Source organism: Gouania willdenowi, chromosome 1 (genome assembly GCF_900634775.1).
Source record: "Gouania willdenowi chromosome 1, fGouWil2.1, whole genome shotgun sequence".
NCBI lineage: Eukaryota > Metazoa > Chordata > Actinopteri > Blenniiformes > Gobiesocidae > Gouania > Gouania willdenowi.
Window position 1 is genome coordinate 32189061 of NC_041044.1, and position 22809 is coordinate 32211869.

General features: G+C 35.0%; 2 protein-coding genes across 3 annotated transcripts; one reads left to right on the top strand and one right to left on the bottom strand.

Moving 5' to 3' along the window:
* The first annotated feature begins 2595 nt into the window (after positions 1–2595).
* tmem186 (transmembrane protein 186) lies at positions 2596–4768 on the top strand. The gene is made up of 2 exons (XM_028455169.1): positions 2596–2718; positions 3987–4768. Exons 1-2 carry the CDS (start codon positions 2716–2718, stop codon positions 4647–4649), a joined length of 666 nt encoding a protein of 221 aa, XP_028310970.1. The 5' UTR covers positions 2596–2715; the 3' UTR covers positions 4650–4768.
* An 893-nt stretch (positions 4769–5661) lies between these two features.
* hmox2a (heme oxygenase 2a) lies at positions 5662–10718 on the bottom strand. Of its 2 annotated transcripts, none has more exons than XM_028448662.1 (7): positions 10616–10718; positions 9631–9750; positions 9424–9541; positions 7615–7782; positions 7126–7449; positions 6922–7054; positions 5662–6204 (listed from the first exon to the last, which is right to left on the bottom strand). In XM_028448662.1, the coding sequence occupies exons 2-7, from the start codon at positions 9720–9722 to the stop codon at positions 6077–6079; spliced, it is 963 nt and encodes a 320-aa protein (XP_028304463.1). In that variant the 5' UTR covers positions 9723–9750; positions 10616–10718; the 3' UTR covers positions 5662–6076. The 2 variants fall into 2 exon arrangements, with proteins under 2 accessions (XP_028304463.1, XP_028304453.1); XM_028448652.1 differs by having other exon boundaries at positions 9631–9753; positions 10616–10682.
* Between the last annotated feature and the right edge of the window lie 12091 nt (positions 10719–22809).

Genomic DNA, 22809 nt, shown 5'->3' on the forward strand with positions numbered 1-22809 from the left:
AAATAAAAATTCAAATTGTTTAAATTTGTATGCCTTACTATAGCCTTACCTACTATCTTACCTAAAAAAAATGTTCTATTGTCATGCCTTGTTATAGCCTTACCTAAAAAAAAAAGAAAAAAAATCAGAATGTCACCATTTACGATTTACGATAGCCTCACTTAAAAAAATCTAAATGTTCCTAATTTCATGCCTTATTATAGCCTTTCCTACTATATACCTAAAAAAAAAAAAAAAAAAATCAAGTTGTTTCCATTTTTATGCCCGACTATAGCCTTACCTACTATAGCCATACCTAAAAAAAAAAAAAAAAAAAATCAAAATGTTACCATTTACCTCCTCTGTTTAGTGGTTTTGACATTTTTGCCAGTTTTTGTGGCACCTGGAAGTTTCAGTGGTCCTCCATCCAAGTATTAACCAGGTCCAACCCTGCTTAGTTTCTGAAACCTGGTGAGATCACGTAATGACAGGCAGGTATGGCCACATGAAGTATCACCTCTGAAATGTGGGTGTTTTTCACATGTTTCTCATTTTTTATACCGTTCTATAGCCTGACCTCAAATTTAAAAAAAAAAAAAAAAAAAGTTTTAATTTTTATGCATCACTATAACCTTACCTAAAAAAAACATAATAAAAAAAAAATCAAATGAAATTGTTTCCATGTATATACCGTACCTACTATACCTTTTCCTAAAAAAAAAACAAAATAAAAAAAAATTCAAATTGTTTAAATTTGTATGCCTTACTATAGCCTTACCTACTATCTTACCTAAAAAAAAATGTTCTATTGTCATGCCTTGTTATAGCCTTACCTAAAAAAAAAGAAAAAAAATCAGAATGTCACCATTTACGATTTACGATAGCCTCACTTAAAAAAATCTAAATGTTCCTAATTTCATGCCTTATTATAGCCTTTCCTACTATATACCTAAAAAAAAAAAAAAAAAAATCAAGTTGTTTCCATTTTTATGCCCGACTATAGCCTTACCTACTATAGCCATACCTAAAAAAAAAAAAAAAAATCAAAATGTTACCATTTACCTCCTCTGTTTAGTGGTTTTGACATTTTTGCCAGTTTTTGTGGCACCTGGAAATTTCAGTGGTCCTCCATCCAAGTATTAACCAGGTCCAGCCCTGCTTAGTTTCTGAAACCTGGTGAGATCACATAATGACAGGCAGGTATGGCCACATGAAGTATCACCTCTGAAATGTGGGTGTTTTTCACATGTTTCTCATCTTTTATACCGTTTTATTGCCTTACCTCAAATTTGAAAAAAAAAAAATAATAATCAAATCAAATTGTTTCCATGTTTATACCGTACCTACTATAGCTTTTACTTAAATATATATATATATATATATATATATATTTCAAGTTGTTTCAATTTTTATGCCTTACTATAGCCTTACCTACTATAACCTTAGCAAAAACAAAAAAAAAAAAATCATATTTATGCCTTACTATAGCCTCACTTAAAAAAAAATCTAAATGTTCCTAATTTCATGCCTTATTATAGCCTTTCCTACTATATACCTAAAATAGAAAAAAAAAAAAAAAAAATCAAACTGTTTCCATTTTTATGCCTTACTGTAGCCTACAATGGAGCATTGTAGTCAGTAGAAAAAAAAAATCCGTTTTCGAATTATTATTTTTGTTTTTAATTTGGAAAACGTATTAAAAAAAAAAAAAATCGGAAAACGGCAGGTAAACCTGTCTTTACCTGTTCGTCATTGTTCAAATTAAACGGATTTAAAAACAAAAAAAAAACGAAAAAGTAATTCAGAAAACGGATTTGAAAAAAAAAAAAAATTTCGGAAATCGAATTTAAAAAAAATAAAATTCCGAAAACGGATTAAAAAAAATTAAAAATTGGAAAACGGATTAAAAAAAATAATAATTCGGAAAACAGTTTAAAAAAAAAAAAAAAAAAAAAAAAAAAATCATTTGGAAAACAAATACAAAAAAAAGTGCACTTAGGCTTAATACTTATTGTACATTAATCTCTTTAGGCTAGCGCTTTGCAGAATATTAAAAAAAAGGAAGAATCATTTTAATACGCTTTAAAAACAATAAAATCAAAACAAAAAATACAAAACGCTTTTGGGCAAATGAGAAGACTCTACACATTGGTGGAAACATGGCAACACGGGTAGTGTCCATGTCTCACAGGAGGATGAAACAGAGGATGAAGAAGGAAGAGAAAACCCACACTGGTCTCTAGTAAGAAAAGGAGGAAATCAAATCCAAGGAAGAAATGAAGCACAGCTTGGTTAAAGAATAAACGGGAATAAATGCGGAGACGTTGAGATGCAGTCCTATTGAATTAACCAGAGAGTTAAAAAGTAAAGTCGGAAAGATAGAAATGGCAAGGTTTGTGAGAGATGCTGATTGTTTGTAAAACGAAAAGTACAAAAAGATGAAGAGTGTGTGTGGAAATAATGTGTTGAATAGGTTTGTGATTGTATTTGTTTTAATTTTGTTTGATGGGTCCTCTTAGTTTAAGGTACACTCCGATACAGTAGGTGGCGGTAATGCACCTGCAACTCAAAGTGTCACTCGCCAAAAAAAAGAAGAAAAAAAGAAAACGCTTTTGAACTACATCCGGGTCAACACAGCACGTGACCTTACATTGTAACCCTCTGTGTTGACATTAGTCACACTTTTACTAATGCTTCTTTGCTTTCTGTATCAAGTTGTCCCGCTATTCGCCAGTCATGGTGAGATGATTTTATATCTCGATGTATCGCTTCACTAAGTTTTATCAACAAAGCTCTAGAAATATATAAATACGGTTTAATTAGCCTTTAGCCACACGAGCTAGTTGCTTAACCTTACTGAAAGGTAAACCAGGACAATATGATGATGGGAAAGCAAGTTCCTTCCAGGCTGCCTATAAAATGATTAGTTTGATGTAGTTGATTTAATTCATACTCAAAATATGAAAATGTATCATGTCTTTATAGCAGTTATTTGATTCCACCTACGACTGGATAACACTGCAGTCATTGAAAACCTAAAATAAAAAATAAATAGTGAAATAAAACGGGGATTGATTTCGGGTGAAAAAGTCAGACGGAGAGCGAGAAGGGTCAAAACTAATATGCGCGCCATTAATCAGTGCGATAAATCTGATTATCAAGTGTTTTGAAAAACATTTTTTTTAATGTGTAACACGTTAGATATAACTCACTTGATACCACTGTAATTGCAATTCTCTGTGGTTAAATGAGGTGTTGTAGAGCAAGGGTGCCGAATTTATGTAAAGAGGCCAGATTATTTATTTATTTATTAATATTTCAATGTACAAAACTCTTGATGGTAGATTTACTTGAGTGTTTCCATCCTATAATGTGCAGTCACATTTCAATAAGCAGGAACACACAAAACACAACAAAAAAGAAACAAAACAAGGCCACTGAGGCCAGTTTAATCTGAGTTGGGTCTGACCACAGTGATACATTTTTATTGGATAAATAAGTGCACTTTTCCTTTTTTTATATTTTTTCTTCAGAGATGTGAATTAGTAATTACAGATCTAAGAGAATCATCTAAAGCTCACTCAACAATCAACAAACGTGGAGCATACTTAAAAAAAAACAAAAAAAAAAAACCATTTTCTTTTTAATGTGTACAAATATTTGAGCAGCTTCAGAGGTCAGGGAGTGATTTAATAGTACATAAGTACAAGTTAAACTCTTCCTGATATGAAACATTTAACTGAAACATTAAAAAAAAAAAAAAAAAAAAAAGAGCCATTATTCATTTTAATCCAATATAATAGTTTTGTCAATATTTTTTGTATGAATTCAATAAAAAATAAAAAAAAATCAAATTGAGCTGATTATTTTAATTGTTTGGATTTACTCAAATGTTTGTTTGAAAATAAAAGCTGAGCATACGTAGGTTTTCCTTTAGTCACATGTAATTCATGTTAAATGTGTTTACTAAGTTGATAACCATTTCTCTACGGTTTTTCATTCCACAGATCAGGTCAGTGCTGCTGCTCAGAGCGGCTTCTCGGACGAGCACCAGAAGCTTGTGTTTGTTATCAGGCAGGAAACCAGCTGTCGTACAGCCTCAGTCAGCTGCATGTCTCTCTGTGAACCAGCAGTGCTTCCACCATCCTCTGGTTCCTAAAACCAAACCCCTAGTCCGATACCATGACGTGACTGCACAGAAGTTCACTATGATTTACACGTTTCCACACATCAAGCTGCTCAGAGCCGTTTCCAGGCTCAAACTCCTCCAAACTGCCATCACCATTATCATTTTGCCCCCCGTGTTCGTCCTGTACTTCCAGGGGTCCGTCCCTCTCTTCTTTGTCACCTACTCGACGGGGATCGCCATGTTTGCTGGTGTCATGTTGTACACGATCAGCCATTTCGTCAGGAGGGTTGTGGGAATGATGTACCTGGACCCATCCCAGACTACTCTCAAAGTGTCACACCTCACTTTCTGGGGGAAGCGCCATGATATCTTCCTTCCTGTTTCAGATGTTATGACACTGAGTGACACAGGCGACGCCCTCAGTGAAGTCATAATAAAACTGAAGAGGTACAGCAGCTCAGAGACACTGTATTTCTCCACTCATTATGGACGTGTGGTGGACATGGAGGGGTTTCAAAAAGTATTTGGAAGTTTAAAGTGATTATTTTTATTGTATTAAGCTTTCATTTAACAAAAAGGTTTATCGTTATAATCAAAGAGTACACAAAAAGAAAATCTACGTGTTAACAAATGGTTAAATAAAGAAATACTTGCAAATTGCCTGGACAATGGCTTTGTCAGTTTTTGATTTTCTATATCTCTGTGCAGTTTGCATGTTCTCCCTCAGTATGTATAAAACCAATGGTTTTTTACCACAAACAAAAGTCTCGATAGTTTTAAAACTTACTGCATAAGTATTTATGCTTTTGGGGGTCAGTTTGGTGGATTAAAACTAAGCATGTGTTTAAATTGATTATGGCCTTGTATCATTGTATATTGTGCTACTTGGTTTTATATGCCCTCTACATAGAGCTCATAATAGTGTACAGGCATTTATTACTGTGGTTAGAAATGGTTTACAGGCCATCATAAACTCCAATAAGTGGCCACAGCTTAAAAGACTTCTCATTGCCTAATATCACCCACTTATGACGTTATTTGCATAATTTAAAATTTCACATTTATAATGAAAAATGTCTCATAAAACTCAAACTGAATTTTTTTAACAGGTTAATATAGCACATTTCATACATGGGGAGACTCGATGTGCTTTACATAATTATAAGAACAACATTTAGACAAAAATTAGAGAATTCAAGATTTTTAAAATCAATGTCAATTTTATTCATTTAGATGTTTTTCCACTAATGAGACTATTTATTTTGGACAGATATACATTCACAAATGAATTATAAGGCATATTTATGTAACATTTGGGTAATAGTAAAGCAAAATTAGAACCAGCCAAAGCGTATTTTTATGTTTTTAGATAATCAAGTATTGTAGAATTACCCGAGTGTCTGTCTTGGATGAAATTCAGTTAACTGAAAGTTTTCCTTTCCAAATTTAAAATGTGTCTATTCTACACTAAATTAATGACAACCAACACCTTGCAACGGTAAATGTGCAGAGAAAGTACAAGTTTAAAAAAGCAAGAAAAAAAAACACATGTAGAGTGTGATGTGACAACTTTTATCACCTGAAAATAAAGGGAACTTGAATCATTTTGGTTATAGTTGTAAGGTTCACGTTTACCAAGACGCTAAATAATTGTTTACAGCACATAATTAAACACGTGTTACTGTCAGAGTGAATACAGTACATGGATGTACAACTGAAATATTCATTATTGCTAACAAAATACTGTATTCACACTGCATACATGTATTTGCATTATAAAACATTGTGCATACTGTTATCTGCTGTCTCAGAAGCATAAAGAAGAGAAAAATAAACAAATAAATACCTAAAAATGCAGCCATTGGTTTTCATATTGCATCAACTGCAAATGTCATCAGATGAACATCCAGTTTCTGATGTATTTAGGAGGTTGTAGTTTTATATTCCACTGTGATCATATTTGAAGTGTCACACAAAGTACCAGGAAGCGCAACCAGCGAGGACGGCGATGCATGTGGCCAGAGCCACCTGACATGGTGGGTGTCTGAGGAGCATCATCAGTAAATTACAGGCATGGGTGGGGTTCCCACTGGCAGCTGTAAAGAAGAGAGGACTACAGTGAAGTGCCATTGATGAGAAAATTCGTCAATTGGTTTTTTCACGGAAGTTGCTAGGATACACTATGACGGAGTTCTACTGTGAATATAAGGCTTCTCTGTTGATGTAGTGACCAACTGGTGCCCTAAAGGTGGGAGCAGTGCACCTTTAGACGATAGATTAGCCACTGATGCTACCATTAGCTTCGGAGGGAGAAGCAGGAACGAGGGAGATTATGGCGCTATGAAGTGATATTGTGAAGTATCCAGCAGCTCACAGCTCCACATACTAAAACAGGACATGTGTGGACCTGAGTGGATTATTTATAATGTTATGTCAGTGTGATTGATGGGGGAGCAGATACAAATTACAGTAAGCACAACATTCAACTGTAAGCAAATAATATTTTGCCATTAAAAGGCTTGTCTCAGTGTTATTTTTTTTAGAAGGAAACCAATGTTCAGATGTTGTAGTTTTCAATGAAGCAAAAAAATTGCTTCAAAGTCACCGAAAGATTTTTTTTGTAGAAAAAGCCTGTTTTCTCAGCTTTTCGCTCTGAAACTGGCGATTTGTGAGGGGGTAGAAATTCTGAAAATGACTGGCACTGAATGAGGTTAATACAGTGGATTTTGGTCGAATGGATTATTCTTTTCTTTCTTATTGGAACTAGCTGTAAAACATCATACATTAAGTAGGACCGAATGCTAGTTTCTTACCCATTTTTGCTGCATAGTACGGACACTTGTTGATATCATCTCTCTCCATAATCTCTGCATGACTGTGTCCAGGACCTGCATCTTGGATATCTTCTTTAATGGTTGAACCAATTTCTTCCAGCTCAGTAAAAACCTGTTTTCAGAAATAACAGATGTGTTTTAAAACATTTCTTCAACAGGGTACAGGTTATTTTTCTCCCTCACCATCATGTTGAATCCAAACGCCCGGTTCGACTCATCAACAATCCTCTGTCTCATCTCTACGTCTAGTTCCAGCTCGTTCATCCTGCTACGGTACAGCTGCTTGAAGCCGCTGTGGTTGTGGATGCCCTCAAACTGGTAGAAGTTGAGACCCTCTCCTGTGGTGGGGAGCTTCAGAGCCCTCTGAGCCACTTTTTTGAGGATCTGCCCACCTGAGAGGTCACCCATGTAGCGGGTGTAGGAGTGGGCCACCAGCAGCAGAGGGTCCGTCTCACCCACCTCGTGGATCCGGTCCACGTATGGCTTCGTCCCGGCAGTCAGGCTGATCTGCCAAAGATCACACAAATATAAAGACCCCGTTTGTTGGGAACACCCAAACAAGTTTGGGAACCACTGGTCTCAAGCATGATGTTGGATCAAACCGCGGCCTCTCCTCATTCTCTAGTGAAATCTTTGTAATATTTATCTTACACAGACATGCTCTTCACTCACCTCAGAATCCCAGTTCTCTCCATAAAAATACTCAAGGTCTCGGGCCAGCGCGTCACGGCGGTGCAGCTCTGTGGGGAAATAGATGGGAGCGATGTGGGGATGGTCTCTGTTCTTCTCTATCTCCTCCTCCATGGCTGAGTAGACAAAATACAGGGCAGCGGTACCTCTCTGACAATACAGAAAAAAGATAATGAGAATTAATCCAGTTTAGTCTGTGGATACGATCACACTTGGACAGTTTGGAAACACTTTAAAAAAAAAAAAAAAAAACTTTAATAACATTTGATTGATTATACGTTATAACAACATGAATATCAGCTTCAGTTTGTGGGAAACAGTATCTGAGTTCAATTCAACTTTATTTATATAGCGCAGAATACAACAAAGTCATCTCAAAGCGCTTAACAACATAAAATTCAGATCTAGATCTACATGAACAAGCATTTAGCGACAGTGGGAAGAAAAAACTCCCTTATTTTGTTTTTAAAACAGGAAGAAATCTCAGGTTCAGAGTTGCTCTCAAACTTTACTCTGTCTACGTTTTTTCTCCACTGCATGGTATATTTGTTTCGTTTATTTAGTTTTCAGTAAATATTTGTTGGGATGACAATAGCGTGTCTTTCCTGCTTCCATATTATGAATTATAGGTGTTGAATGAGCAAAAACACTGCAGATTTTTTTTATTTTATTTCAATTTGCTAGAATTGTTGTGGAAAAAACATGAAGTTCCCCTTTAAATGCCATGTCTTAATTTGTCTCTTTTTGTGTTCAATGCATTTGTCTCAAATACAAAAAAGATTATTTACTTTATTTTGTTTTTTGGAATAAAACAATAAACCAAAAAAAGATAAACTAGAATACTTTCATTTCCTGAAGAAAATGCAAGTGAGGATGCAGGTCCTGGCCCGCGTCATTAAACACTGCATTAGCATTAGCCGAGCATTACCATTTGCCTGATATTAACATTAGCATTAACCTATCATTGAACTAGCATTGCTAGCATTAGCGTTAACCTAGCATTAACATTAACTAGCATTAGCTTAGCATTAACATTACTTTGAACCTTATTGTAAATATGATATATAATATTTGATTGATTGATTTGATTGATTGAACATTAGCTAGCATTAACATTAGCTAGCATTAACATTAGCTAGCATTAACATTAGCTTGCATTAGCCTAGCAGAAACATTAGCAATAACATAGCATTAGCCTAACATTAAGCTAGCATTAGCATTAGCCTAACATTAAACTAGCATTTGCTAGCATTAGCATAACATTAACATTAGCTAGCATTAGCCTAACATTAAACTAGCATTTGCTAGCATTAGCATAACATTAACATTAGCTAGCATTAGCCTAACATTAAACTAGCATTTGCTAGCATTAGCATAACATTAACATTAGCTAGCATTAGCATTAGCCTAACATTAAACTAGCATTTGCTAGCATTAGCATAACATTAACATTAGCTAGCATTAGCCTACCATTAATATTCGCTAACATGAACATTAACCTAGCATTGTCATTTGTTAGCATTAACATTAACTAACATTAACCTAGCTATAGCATTAGCTAGCATTAGCATTTACCTAGCATAAACCATCAGACAGCTGAATATTTTAAAAGGTGAATGCTTGAAATCCGTTAAAGAATGGCTGAACAGCAGAAGTTCAAAGTAGAAGCCGTTAAATCTTAAAACGCTGAAATTCCCAAACAAAATGAAAGGGGAAATGATGAAAGTTACAAATCACATAAGTGCAAGTAACCCTGAGCTGAAATAGTTTTTAAATTACACTTAAGTTTACCTTGAACAGCTCTCTTTGAATGCGCCCTCGCAGGAAGTCTTTAACAAATTGGCAGTTCTCTGCTCTGTCATGTGACTCTTTGGTTCCCTCGAACAACACCTCGGACAGATCGGTTGGACTTCATGAGACGAGCATGAAAATAGAGGAGACGCACAAACATGAAAACACCTGGAAATGATTTCTGATGAAAACAGTTCTGTTTCATACCTGAGTGCTTCAACATCACCATCGACAACAATCCTGGCTCCACCTTTAGTCACACCGTTTGATTTGGCCTCAGATATCACAGTGTTGTCCATTTTTCAGCCCAGTTTGATCAATTCAGGTCTGCTACAAAAACATTAAGTAACCATTATAATATATAACATTGTGTATAAATGTGTGTGTGTGTGTGTGATAAACAAAGAATCTTGAATCTTAAATATTTGATTATGAATTCATAAGTAGAGGACACCACATCATTTTCTTGCTAACAGAAAATCCTCTTCATGATTGTGGGAAATTTGACCTTTATTTACTCAGGACATGTTGGCAATTGGACTGTAAAAAAGTTTTCTATTATGAATTAATTTAATAATTTGCTTTGGTTATGATTAAACCATGAAAAGTTAATTAAAAACAAACATTATTTTTTGTTCTTTTTGAGAATACCATCACGAGGTCTATCACTTTTTTTCCCCTAAAAAACAAACAAACAAAAAAAACAAACATTAAAATATGAAAGTAACACTCGTCCATATCAGATACAACTAATTAATTTTTTTTAACTGTATTTCTTTTAACATAGTTTGTAAATTACGTACTTTCAATGTGACATTGCAACAGAAACACAAGCATAACAACCACACAGTAAAGAGCGACACTACACACTGAACAATGACCTCTGCCTGCTACATATTACTTTTTAAAAACATGTTAAATGTCACATAATGTTTCTAAAATGGTCTTATTTTTTTTTTTTTTACACGCGTATTGAACACTTTGCAGCTGTGAATTCAGCTGAAGTCAAACGCTGACATTTCAGAAAGAAAGGACGGTTACAAAACTGACTGCACGTTGTTATTATGTAAAGGTTTTCATGTTTGTTTATTATCACACTGTCCAAAATGTGTCAACAGACGTATCTGTCAATAATAATAATAATAATAATAATAATAATGCTAATAATAATAGGAAATAAAAGCTTGCCTACCTGCTGCTGGACTCACAAGAGGACACAGTGTGCTGGGGGCGTGGTCTTAACATATTAAACCAATCAGAGAGAGTTTTGGTGAGAGCAGGCTCGCGGATTGACTGCACGTGGTAATTAACGCATTATGGTATTTTGTTTACTAAAAGAAACCTACATTAAAACGATTTAATATTACTTACTAAACCTTATATTTACTTTGTTCCTATGAAGTTAGTCGTTTAGACCAAGAACTTTCTTTTTGGTAATTTTTAGGAAGCAGTCTTTTGGTCGATTTTAGGTCGTTTATAACTTACTGTTGAGATATAGAACTTGTATTGATGATAATAACCCCATTCATTAGGCTTTTTAAATCAAAGGAAGTTCAAACTAATCTATGTCTATCTTTCGTTAGGGTGGACAAATGTCATTGATGCTGTATTGCAGTGATTCTCAAACTGGAGTCCGTAGACTCCCAGTGGTCCTTGAGCTGCAGCTTCGGGTCCGTTGAATAGTTTTGAAAATCTGTTATTCATGTTGTATCATTGCAAAAGGAGACCAATGTACCAATAAAACTAGTGTATGGATACTAGACATGACACACCACTGTATTAGTGTGAAGTGTGATGGCTGTCTCAATGGCTATAAAATCATGCCAAAAAAGTACTTGATTTAATAATAAGAAGACATTTTACAACTAAATCTGCACATACCAGTAATTTTACTTTTTGAGTTCATTTCTATGGCAGCTAGGAGTGTAAATGGCAGTAAATTGTGTTTAATTGAGGTGAAGATTATGATATAGGTATTTTAAAATTTTTTTTTTTTTTTTTTTTCCTATAAGGAGTCCCTGGATCCAATAAGATCAAGAACCCCTGCTGTATCGTACAGATGTGAAACATTAAAAAAAAAAAAAAACAAAAAAAAACAATGAAATGACACTTTATCCCAGCATTTTCTAGCATGTAAATTCAATATCAAAAACCATTATTGTATCAAGAAAAAGTTAAAAATACAAAAACATATTGGCAGTAGTGTCCTTCAACATGTTGGAATGTGAAAATGTAATTTCATTTAATTCATTGATTTGTTCCAATCATGGCAATATTCAAAGTCTTCTGTACATTCAAAGAAAACACACAACATACCAAAAGAAGAAATTAAAATAACCATCAACTGAAATACATTTAATCACCGAAAATGAGCAAGAAGCAGAAAAATTAAGATTATTCATCATTTAAAAAGTGTAAAATTGGAGCAGTGTTTGTTCTCTCATCCAAATGTCATGCTTTGATTGACAGACACAACTGTTAGCACACTGTGTTGATTATCTAGTTTTTGTCTGCAATACAATCTTGAACCACTAGATGTCACTACGCTCAAAATTATACACCGGTTGGTTTGGCTTCCTATGTGTTTTATTTTTATACAGCTTTATTTGACAGTAGAAAATGTGTTTTTATAATAACTTTTACAGAACCATTGCTTGCTTCTCATAGCTTAGCAAAGCAAAGACATCAGCGAATCATCCTAGTTTGTAGCCAGAGGTGAAAGTAACGGATTACAAGTACTCATGTTACTGTAGTTGTGTTGCTTTTAAGGGTACTTGTACTTTTTTGAGTATATTTCTAAATCAGTAATTCTACTTGTGCTTAGGTACATTTTAAAAGAAGTAAAGTAATGTGTTACATTTCTACACGCAACCGTTACTGAGTAAATATATAAATATTTTTTTTGTTTTAAAATGATCAACAGACATTGTCAAACAGCAAAAAATTGAAATGACCAGACAACAATCAAATGCATCACATCATAGCCGACCAATCAGATTTAATGTAACACACGGCGCCAAAACAGCATTGAATGGTGGTTCTTTTCTTTTATTTTAGAGTTCATAAATGTAGCTAAACTTTGAATCTGAGAATTACTTTTTTTTTATTTTGAATTGAATTCATTTGGTGTTATTTATTTAAAAAAAAAGAATTATACATTTTGACCACCTTTTTATTTTATACAGATGCATTCGTGGAAAATAAATCATGTTCCAATTGTGCAAGTTTATTCACTGTATGCAAGGGAACGTGGCAAGATTTATTCCCAAAAATAAACATGGGAGGGTGAAAGTAACTTGAGTACAATTTCAATCAAGTAACAGTATTTCTACTTGAGTAGGATATATCAGTACTCCTTACTGTCTGTTTGTAGCCAATGGACAATGCACAGGAAATGTATGGTTTACATGTATATCACTGTCATTTATCTTCTGGTTTAGGTCACTGCTCTAGTAATCTCTACATCTCTCTTTGTCTGGACTGTTGTCGAGTGAATGTGGATGCAGTTACACCCTGAACAGAGATAAACCTTAGTTCACCTGACTTTTAGAACACTGAAAACAAAGGAACAAACCCTGATCATGTGTGTAGTGGATGTGGCAGCTCTAAATGCTTATTTCATGTGTTGATGGACCCTGGAGAGCTCCAAACAGAGACTGTAGGAAAGTCCCACTTCTACTTGTTGCCTTCAACCACGGACCCACCTTTGTTTGTTTTCAGACATTGTTAATAACTAGGACGAGCTTCCTGTGATCAACAATGTTGCATTGACCTCAACTCAAGTGATTCTGTTTGTGTTCTATGTCATTTCCTGTGTTTATGATTATGAGTATGTGTTTTTTTTTTTTTTTTTGTAAAAACATTCTGATTCATTTCTCATTAACAATGCAATGCATTAACTCAACCTTAAGGAACTCATTGCTAATCTCAAGCATGTCCGACAAGCTGTGTTTTGCCAAAGGCTCATTTGTCACAGTACAGCCTGTATGTTGTCACCTTCATTGCACTTTCTTATTGAAAGCTATAACTCCCAAAGGGTTTATTAGCCCCTGTATGACCAACTGCCCAGCCATGCCGCAGGTTGGTAATCATACGTTAGTCAGTGTGGGGCACTTTTTCCGTTTCATTGTTTACAACATTCCACTTTGTTCTTGGCTATTATTTTAGATCTTTATTACACAAAAGGGAAACTTTCCTGTCTCTGAAGGATTTCCTCTTCTATTCAATAATAAAAAATATCTGCCTAGAATAATCCAGAGCTGCATTTGTGTACACATGGTTCAGCTATTCTGAGAGAAAATACAGTGTGATTTATTTGGATTTGTGATTATTTTTTTCCATTAATGTTGATCAAAAACATAACCTGCAGCATGTAGGTTTTTCAACTTGTTATTTCACATGTATTAAAAAGTAGACACACAGCATGAAATACCTTACATATATGACCAATGCTAACTGAGATTTAAAGGTGTGAGTAATACGTATTGCAATGTGTTTGAGTGGCTTGTTATAATCATAACATAGTTACTTTTTAATTTTATTTAATTTTATTTATTTAAACCAAAAACCTGATCAAGGTCCTAGTTGTTTTATGTTTTTTACATTTAGATGTGTTCTAAAGTTGCCATATCATAGATAGTGTTTTAAATGAAATATTATATAAACATAGTTTGATGATTTGTTTAGTTTCTTTAACTTCTTTCAATGTGTCATAATGTATTTACTTATTATGTTGCCAAAGAATCAAACTGAAAACCCTAATTTACCAACTTTCGGTTCAGATGTACACTGTTAAAAAAAAACTGTCAAATTTACGGTAAAATACCGGCAGCTGTGGTTGCCAGGAATATACCGTGAAAAAAATGTGAAATCTGTAAAACACAATACGGTATACTACTTTTGTAACCTTAAATTTTACAGTAGACAACGTATTTTTTTTTTACCAAAATCATGGTAGAAAAAAAACAAATATATTTGTCAATTATACAGTAATTTAATGTATAAAAAATGCAACTTTCCATTGCTTTTTACGGATATTTGCAGTAAAATAAAAGTTAAAATATAATAATATTTAAAGTGTAGCTGATGTAATTTTTTTTTTTTTTTTTAAAGAACGCAAAAACCTTTAGGAGAAAATTTAGTTGATCTAGTAACAACATGAAGTTCTTTAAAGATAAATGTTGTATCAGAAAATCCAACAGACATGTGAGACACACTTAGGGACTTTTGGAAATTGTATGCATTGATTAAAATGAGTCATTAATTGATCAACTAAGACAGTCACTGTTTGCCTCTAATAAAGTCCCTAATAAAGGGGTTAGCCAGCGTTACTTCCAGTGTCAACTAAAGGTTTTATAGTAGTTAAAACTGGGATGAGGTTTGGAGGGATTTGACAATGGACAACAGGTAATCCTCATCACAACATCCATTGTGGCTGAAATGTCCTTATTCTAAATATTCTCTCTTTTGATTCTCGCTCTCACGCATTTTTTTATTTTTCACCATAGTGTTCTTTCTCATTGCTGGGTCTATTTCTGTCTTTGACATCCCTACGAGGGACATATAAAACATTATTATACCAAGAAATGGTATGTATTTTCAAAATACAAATATATAGTATTTGTCCTTATAAGGCAAATTGTTGCTTGAGTGCTCATTGAATTACTTGAACATTTGACCACAAATATCTAGTAGATGTCTTAAACCGTTTCTCTTTCATGTGAAAAACCAAACAAATCTAAAGACACTGAATGATAAGCATTAAACTATTTAGAAGTTATGGTAGTAAAATTTGCGCTTTCTTTGCTGATATCTCGACAGTTATTTCTGTGAAGGTAAACTGTATTTGCATTCAAAGCTGCAGGAAACCTATACAGGTGATGTATCTTTCCCATACATGACGACGTGTCTGGTATGGAGTGGTATTCGAACCAGCAATCTTTAGTTTTTTTTTTATATGTCCTAGTCGTATTAATTAAGTTATGTTTGTGTAACTAAATGTACAATTGTTCGGATAGAAAATGCTTACTGTGCTCAGAAAGAGCCTGGCCCAGTCTTCTATAGCTGAGAGGTAGCGTAGCTAATTTCCGCCCCACCGAGCAGCACAATAGCCAATTTAGTGGTGCAAACTACTAATACATAAACAGTTTAAAGCACCCCTCGGTCTTTACACACATTAAGCGCAATAAAGAGTGTCTATTTACTTTTGAGACGCCTGTGTCCAATAAAGAACCATGGATGTGACACATTTTGTAGCTGCAGCTTCACAGGGAGCCTTGCAAAGTTCATGGGTTAATGCGAACATCGTTAACTGTTTACGCTCACTCTACGCCCCGGGCATTACTTCCTCTCACTGACTCCCCTCCCCTTTAAAACACACATGGAAGCCAGCATCTTCTCACAGCCCGAGCCTCACAGAAAAGCATGTGGGCCACGCTGCACATTTCTGTTCTTTGATTAAATGTCTCCTTTAGTCGGAGGTTCCAGCTGACGGGAGAGGAGTGTCTCGGGCTCGGCTACAGCGATGCAGGATGGAGAAGACAGCGTTCTGCTCCAAATGTAAAGTATCCAGTGCTGTGGGTGATGTTAGACAGGTGAGGAAGGAGAAGAATGACGACCAGTGATGGATCGTGTTTATCCTGGCAGTAGGAGTTTCTACTGAAGACCTGAGAGGGCTTTCCTTAAAATATCATCAATAACAACCAGTACAACTTTACTGAATGAAAGTGGAAGGTTAAGGGTATCCTAAGCCATTGGTTCCCAAACTCTTTCCCTTGGAGCTCCCTCTTCATGCGTCAAGTATAAGTAAAATGCAGTGGGGTAGGCAAACGTAAATATTCATTTTTTTGATTTTCCCCCTTCCGGACCAATGTAGCCATACCCCGGATCAGGGGTCACCAACACGGTGCCCGCGGGAACGAGGTAGACCACATGGACAATGTGAGGTGCCCTAACGAGCTCCATCTAAAATCTGATTTACTTTAAAGGATCCAAAACTCACAAAGATGAATACATATGAGAGATGTAGTTAGTACTTAGTAGAGTTAAATACTGCTGATACAGTTTTAGTAATAAATTAACTAATTGTTAAATGTTTATTTTCACTGAAACATTGTGACAAATGTCTTAAAGTGTTGCAGATCTGGTGTATATGTATATGTATATGTATATAAGATGTATCTTTAAAAACGCGAGGTGGATTTTCTATTAAATTTAATGAAAATGAAACATAAATTGCATAAATTACAAGAAATAAAGTGTTTCATGGTGAAACCTCAACATTTCCGACCTTTTACACTACCGGTCAAATGTTTTAGAACACCACACTTTTCCAGTTTCTTACTGTAAATTATTCAGTTTATTGTGTCATTGCACTCTGAAATGAAAGCAATTTGAGTTGAAAAAGAAATGACGGAATCCATGAACAATACTGTTCAGTTGATGCTCATGAGGGTCTGGTACCACAGTGTGTTCCAACACTGCTTTTACGCAGACAGAGGAGGTTGGAAGTAACCAAGAAAAGTTGGAACACCTGCAGGAATGAGTAGCACCAGCTTTCAGGAGTGATTCAACCTTCATTGCTGCAGAACAGATTTAAATTGTTTACCCACTTCGTGTTCCCTGAAAAATAATATAATTCTGAAATGTACATTATTTTTCACTTTTGGGAAACCAAACCTTTTTTTTAAACCTCTGGCTGTTCAGTACTTACCTTTGTACCATTTTCAAGCTATTCACTGGACTTGCACGACTTGAGTTGCAATAAATGACTGGAAAAATGAGGGTGTACTAAAACTTTTGACCAGTAGTGTATATAAAAAAAAGGACCATAAAATATAGGTGGACTTATTGTTGAATTAAAATGCAAAACCATATTCTCAGATCAGACAAGGTCTCATGTCTTGCCTCCAGGGCCCCCAAACCTCAGGTGAACCACACTTCGTAGTTGTATTGTAGCTCCATTGTATAAGTCTTAAATTACACACCTAAAATACCATACACTGAGCGAGGGCCAGGGTAAGTTTGTAATTCAGCGTCTATCTCTAGCTGGCAGGTTTACGGCCTAATTGTGCTCTTATCAGCAGCCTCATTGTATATGAAGTGCACTTTATGAGTCTGGTCTGTTGCCTGCATGAACAAGGAGTATTGATTGAGAGCTTTACCAGATGTAGAGTAGGGTAATAAAGTACATTATGCAAACAATCTAAACAATGCAGTGACATAAACTGTGTTTTAAGCATGAAATAACACTAATTGATCCCAAAGGTCCGTGTTTTTCGTCTTCTTGCAGTCGTCGCTCAGCTCTCATTTAAACTGCACGAATCCTGGCATTTTTCCAGCTATGTCGGTTAATAAAAGAGTTGATCGAAGAAATTCAACAACACTTCATTTATTACAAATGAGCAGCATGGTGGAAAAAACACTGGTTAGCAAACCAACAAGAATTTCTGGTGCAGTGCATTTGTGCAGCACAACATAAAGGGGTTCAAACTGTGGAGGCCCCAGACTTTGAGCGAGGAATGTGCATGTTCTCTCAGTGTTTGTGTGTGTTTCTGTGGGGCCCTATATATAATCGACAGTTAAAATGACAGCACGCCTTACCTTTTATTGCACTGAAAACAAGCAAGTACATTTGCTTTGATATAAAACAGGATTTTCACTATTTCACTCTTAGTGCACATTCCTCCACTTTGTGTTTAATCTTAGCCAGAGTAGCATTCACAGCTGTCAGGGATCCTTCTCTGTTTCCTGGACAATGTACCAGATCTAATTAATGGGACGTTATTAAGAAAACAGCTTCTCTAATTACTTTTTGACTACAGTTAAATTGCTGTGGGGATGTTTTTGCTATTGTTCTCTTGCGATTGGAAAATATCGTTGACTAATGAGTTCAGTTTCTCTTCATTTATCAACATTCTAGCTTTAATACAGCTAATGGCTTAAGGAAGAGGAACATCAAGCCACTCCTGAGATCATACAGCCGTGATTAATGTACGTCTTTAATATCACGTCAAAAAGCTGAACACATGGTTTGTTAGCATCTGATTACATAATAGATTCTTCACATGGTCAAATGATGAAATAACCATTTTTGTCTTCACATGAGAAATGTTATGCTATATGTATGAATACAATAATAATTTTAAAGGACTCCAATCTCCAGCTTGATTTGTTTGAAGCAGTATACGTCCTGCTATAATCATCAAACGGGGCCTGGGACACATTACTTTTGCGAGGACTGACTTACGCACACATGTACACACCTACCTACTGTAGTGAAACCAACTATGTAAAGCAGAACTTTCCTCCTTTTTTTTACTTTAGGGTTTGTTTGTCTTACTTTTTTCTGCCACTTGTTATCTCTAAGCATCTCCGACAGTTCAGTCTACGTCTGGGAAAACTGTGAACAAACCAAATCATTTCCTAACTGACATCAGTTGTTGTGGCTCAGTTTTAATCCAATACTCAAACCAGTGGTTCCCAAACTTTTTTTGGATCCTGACCTCATTTTGATATCAAGAATTTCTGGCGACCCGAAGACATTTTTGGTAACACTTTACTTGAAGTTCTATACATAAGGCTGACATTAAACTGTCATTGTTATGACATGACACCTGTCATTAGCATGAATAAGGTGTCATGAAGGCTGTCATTAAGTGTCGTTTGTTTCCCAAATCATAACCCTTTGTTACCCTTACCCAACATAACCCCACGAGATCCCTCCACCTAATCCAAAAAATGCCAACATAGCTCCAAAGGTGTCATAATTTAGTGAATGACACTTAATGACACCTTATTCATTCTAATGACAGATATTGACAGCGTAATGTCAGCTTTATGTGTAAAACTTCAAGTCAAGTGTTACCAACGTTTTCACATTGTCATTATGCAGTATTTTTGCAGTAGAATTTTGAGGAAAGAGATTAATTCAATACGATTTGGAATAAGGCTGTAACATAAAAAAATGTGGAAAAAGTAAAGCTGTGAATACTTTCCAGATGCACTGTATATGTTTTATTGAGTATAATGACAAAAAATAATAATATTGGGTTTTAAAAGAAAATTATTGAGCCATGAAAGTGAACACACCTTTAGTAGAGTACTAAAAGAGTACTAAAAAAAGTTTTTGGTTATGTTTGTGTTTGTCATGCTGCATTACAAATACAGAGTGGCCAGGATTAGTGACAAGTCTTGCCAGCTCAATTTTTCAAAAATGTATTTTCATTTTTCAGACATTTTAGGTGACTCCAACCTTGGGGTCCCGACACAAGATTAAACCAAGGTTTGTTAAATCTATTGTTTTGTTGTTAAATGGTTGCTCACTTTTTGCTTTTTGATAGATAACAAAAAAAGAAATATAGTATATCTATTAAAAACACCAAAAAAGTATTCAGTTGAATATATGATCAATCCATTAAAGTATACAACACAATTATAAACATAAGTGTTGCACTGTTTGAGTATAAGTTTATACTGTTGGTGTCTTAAATGTTTTATGGTCCGTGTGTGTAAAGTGTCACTTACACCAGTGTTTATCAAATGGGGGTACGCCATGGCACTACAGGGGGTACTTGAGACAGAGAGAGTGGAAAATTCACAAATGAAAGCATGAAAAATATGGGGTTTAATCATGTTTGTATCTAGTTAAAATGATAATCATAGTAATGATGATAGAAATGACCTTGAATTAAACATTAACTGGAAATACAAGGCAGGAGATGACCTGATCCTGTAAAAACTATAGAAAAATAAATATTCATGAGCCATTAAACACCGTTTTATTCAATTTACTTCCAAAAATGATTCTTTAAAATGTGTGTTAGCACTCATTCATTCCATCACTATGCTCTATAGTTGTTTTTTCATAGTATTCTAGGCAAAATGTTGTCGTCAGACAAAGGGGGTACCTGGTTTAACTACTGACTTATATGATCAGTGATCCTTATTCCTTAGGTAAATGATCATTTCTATACTTGGACAAAATGCTTCACAATGACAGGAAGATCCCTCACTGAGTAATAAAAAAAACAATGTGGCTTTGAAGAGATTGTGGGCTTGAGTTAGAACAGGATTGGGTGATGCTTCACAAGCCAAATGTGACTCAGCATGGAGTCATCGGGTAGGCACTTCTAGTCCTGGATGGCTGCTGTCCTGCATGTTTTTTTGTGTGTTTCTAACACACTAAATTACATTGAGCAGCTCATTTAGGCCTTCTACACAATGCACAATGACGCTCTCTTTGGAAAAAGGTTGAAGATGTCCAAATTTGATCATTGTGTGACAGATTTATTTTAATAAATTAATAAAATAAAATACCACTGGACTTTTGAACAAATCCTAACAATTTAGAGGACAGTTTTCATCTGAAGCACTTACAGTTACAAATAAATACATTTGAAAATTAATATAATTGGCATATGAAAATTTAATTTAAATGACAATATAATATTCCATTTGGACCTTTGGTGTTTGTCTTAACAGTTTTGAATTTTATTTAACATTATTCTTCATAATAAAACAGAGATATAATATCTTGCCTGTTTAATAATAATGTATTTATTATAAGGTCTGCCTAGGCTCTCTTTTTCTCTATTGTGTATGACTGAAAGGGAAATATTTAATCATATTTTGGTTGATTTAAAGTTTTTACCGCTAATTTGAGATGTTTTTACTGCTGATTTTAATGTTCTTATTGATCTTATTGAACTGTCAAATGTTTTCTTTGCACTTTTTAATCATGAAACGCACATTGAATTGCCTTTGCTGTGCGCTATCAAATATTGACAATAAACTGTGATTGAATTAAAGGGTTACATTACATTTACATCATGACTCTGCAATTTGATTCAAGTTTTCTTGTGCGCTCATCACAAAAACACCTTTTTAATGATGCTATTTTCTGACTATCCTTGCGTATGATAGCATGCTAATAGCTGATATCAAAGTGCTGCTTTCTTTTGCACCACAAAGCTAATGTTGGTCTTCATTATTTTACTATATTTTGAATGTAAACCCCTATATTATATTTTTGTATAAATCTCAATACAAATCTTAATGAAATTGTGGCACCTCGGTACAATATAAGCTTGAAATCAAGTAATTAAAATAATAATAGCTTTTTGTTATTTAATTGTAACATGAACAACAACAGGAGAGATTCTCAGGCCCTCAATAGGTCTGTCTCAGTGGCAGAATGGACAGTTCCTGTGTTTGTGAACTGTTCCTGTCTCCCGCTGTCACCACGAGGTGCGTCGACATTGTTTTCCTCAGCGAGCTGTGGAGGTCAGGACTCACTCCTGCTCTCACTCAGCCTTATTTTCTTGGACCTCACAGTCAAGATGAGGGTGGGGCACTGGGAGAGAGAGCTGGAGCTAAACAAAGCCGGTCGCACCTAAACAAATTAAAATTAGACGCCTGCTTCTTTGAATGTGTGTGTGTGTGTGTGTGTGTGTTATACGGTTCACTTGATCACGTCCACGTTTTGTTGTGCTGCAGGGGGATTCCAGGTTTTCTTGTCAACACATTCAGGTAAACAGACTGCTTGTCTAGTACAATGAGTAGTTATTCACCCATTTGACCTTCAGTACAGTCATGTTAAATTCAGACTGCAATGTAGTTCTGATTTTATTGTAACTTTCATTGTGATTAAAGCATCTATCCAGTGGGGTTCTCACTCTTTATTTAAAATATGGAAATATCATTTCTCATGTGTCCATTAACATAGTGGATAAAAACATTATTTATGACCGTTGTGAAAGTTTGACTGAAAATATATCAAATTTCTTAACCCTGAAAAGTTAATTTGTCCAGAAAAAGTGTGGATTTAACCAAACTAAATGTATTTTTATGTATATGCAGAGGTGGACTGACCATCTGACATACTGGGCCGCGTCCCGGGCCATCAACCCAAAGTGAGCCGGTCTGGTTTGCAACTTTTTTTTTTAGATTTCTTTTCACGTGCAAGTGAAGGCAGACATGTAAACAGGTGGCCAAAAATGGTTCAAAGGTGGCAAGAAAAGAGTGAGAAGTGACTAAAATGGGCCAAAAGCAGTAAAGAGTGGCCAAAAAAATGGGCAAATAAAGAGGAACCAGGTTGTATAATGGCAAAGGGTAGCTTAAATGGGCAAAATGTGGCAACTAACAGTGAAAAAGGGTGAAATGTGGAACAGAAAGAGGCAAAATGTACGGAAAAAAGGATATGAGAGGTATTTATTGGGCAAAAGGTAGCTTATTTGGATGAAAAGTGGCCAAAAAATTCAAGAAAGGACAAAAATGTAATAAAAGTGTCAAAAAACAAATTGTAAAAATTTAAAAATTGACTAAAAATAGGAAAAAATATACATTTATTGACCAAAGATAGCTAAAGTCTAAAAAAAGTTTTGAAAA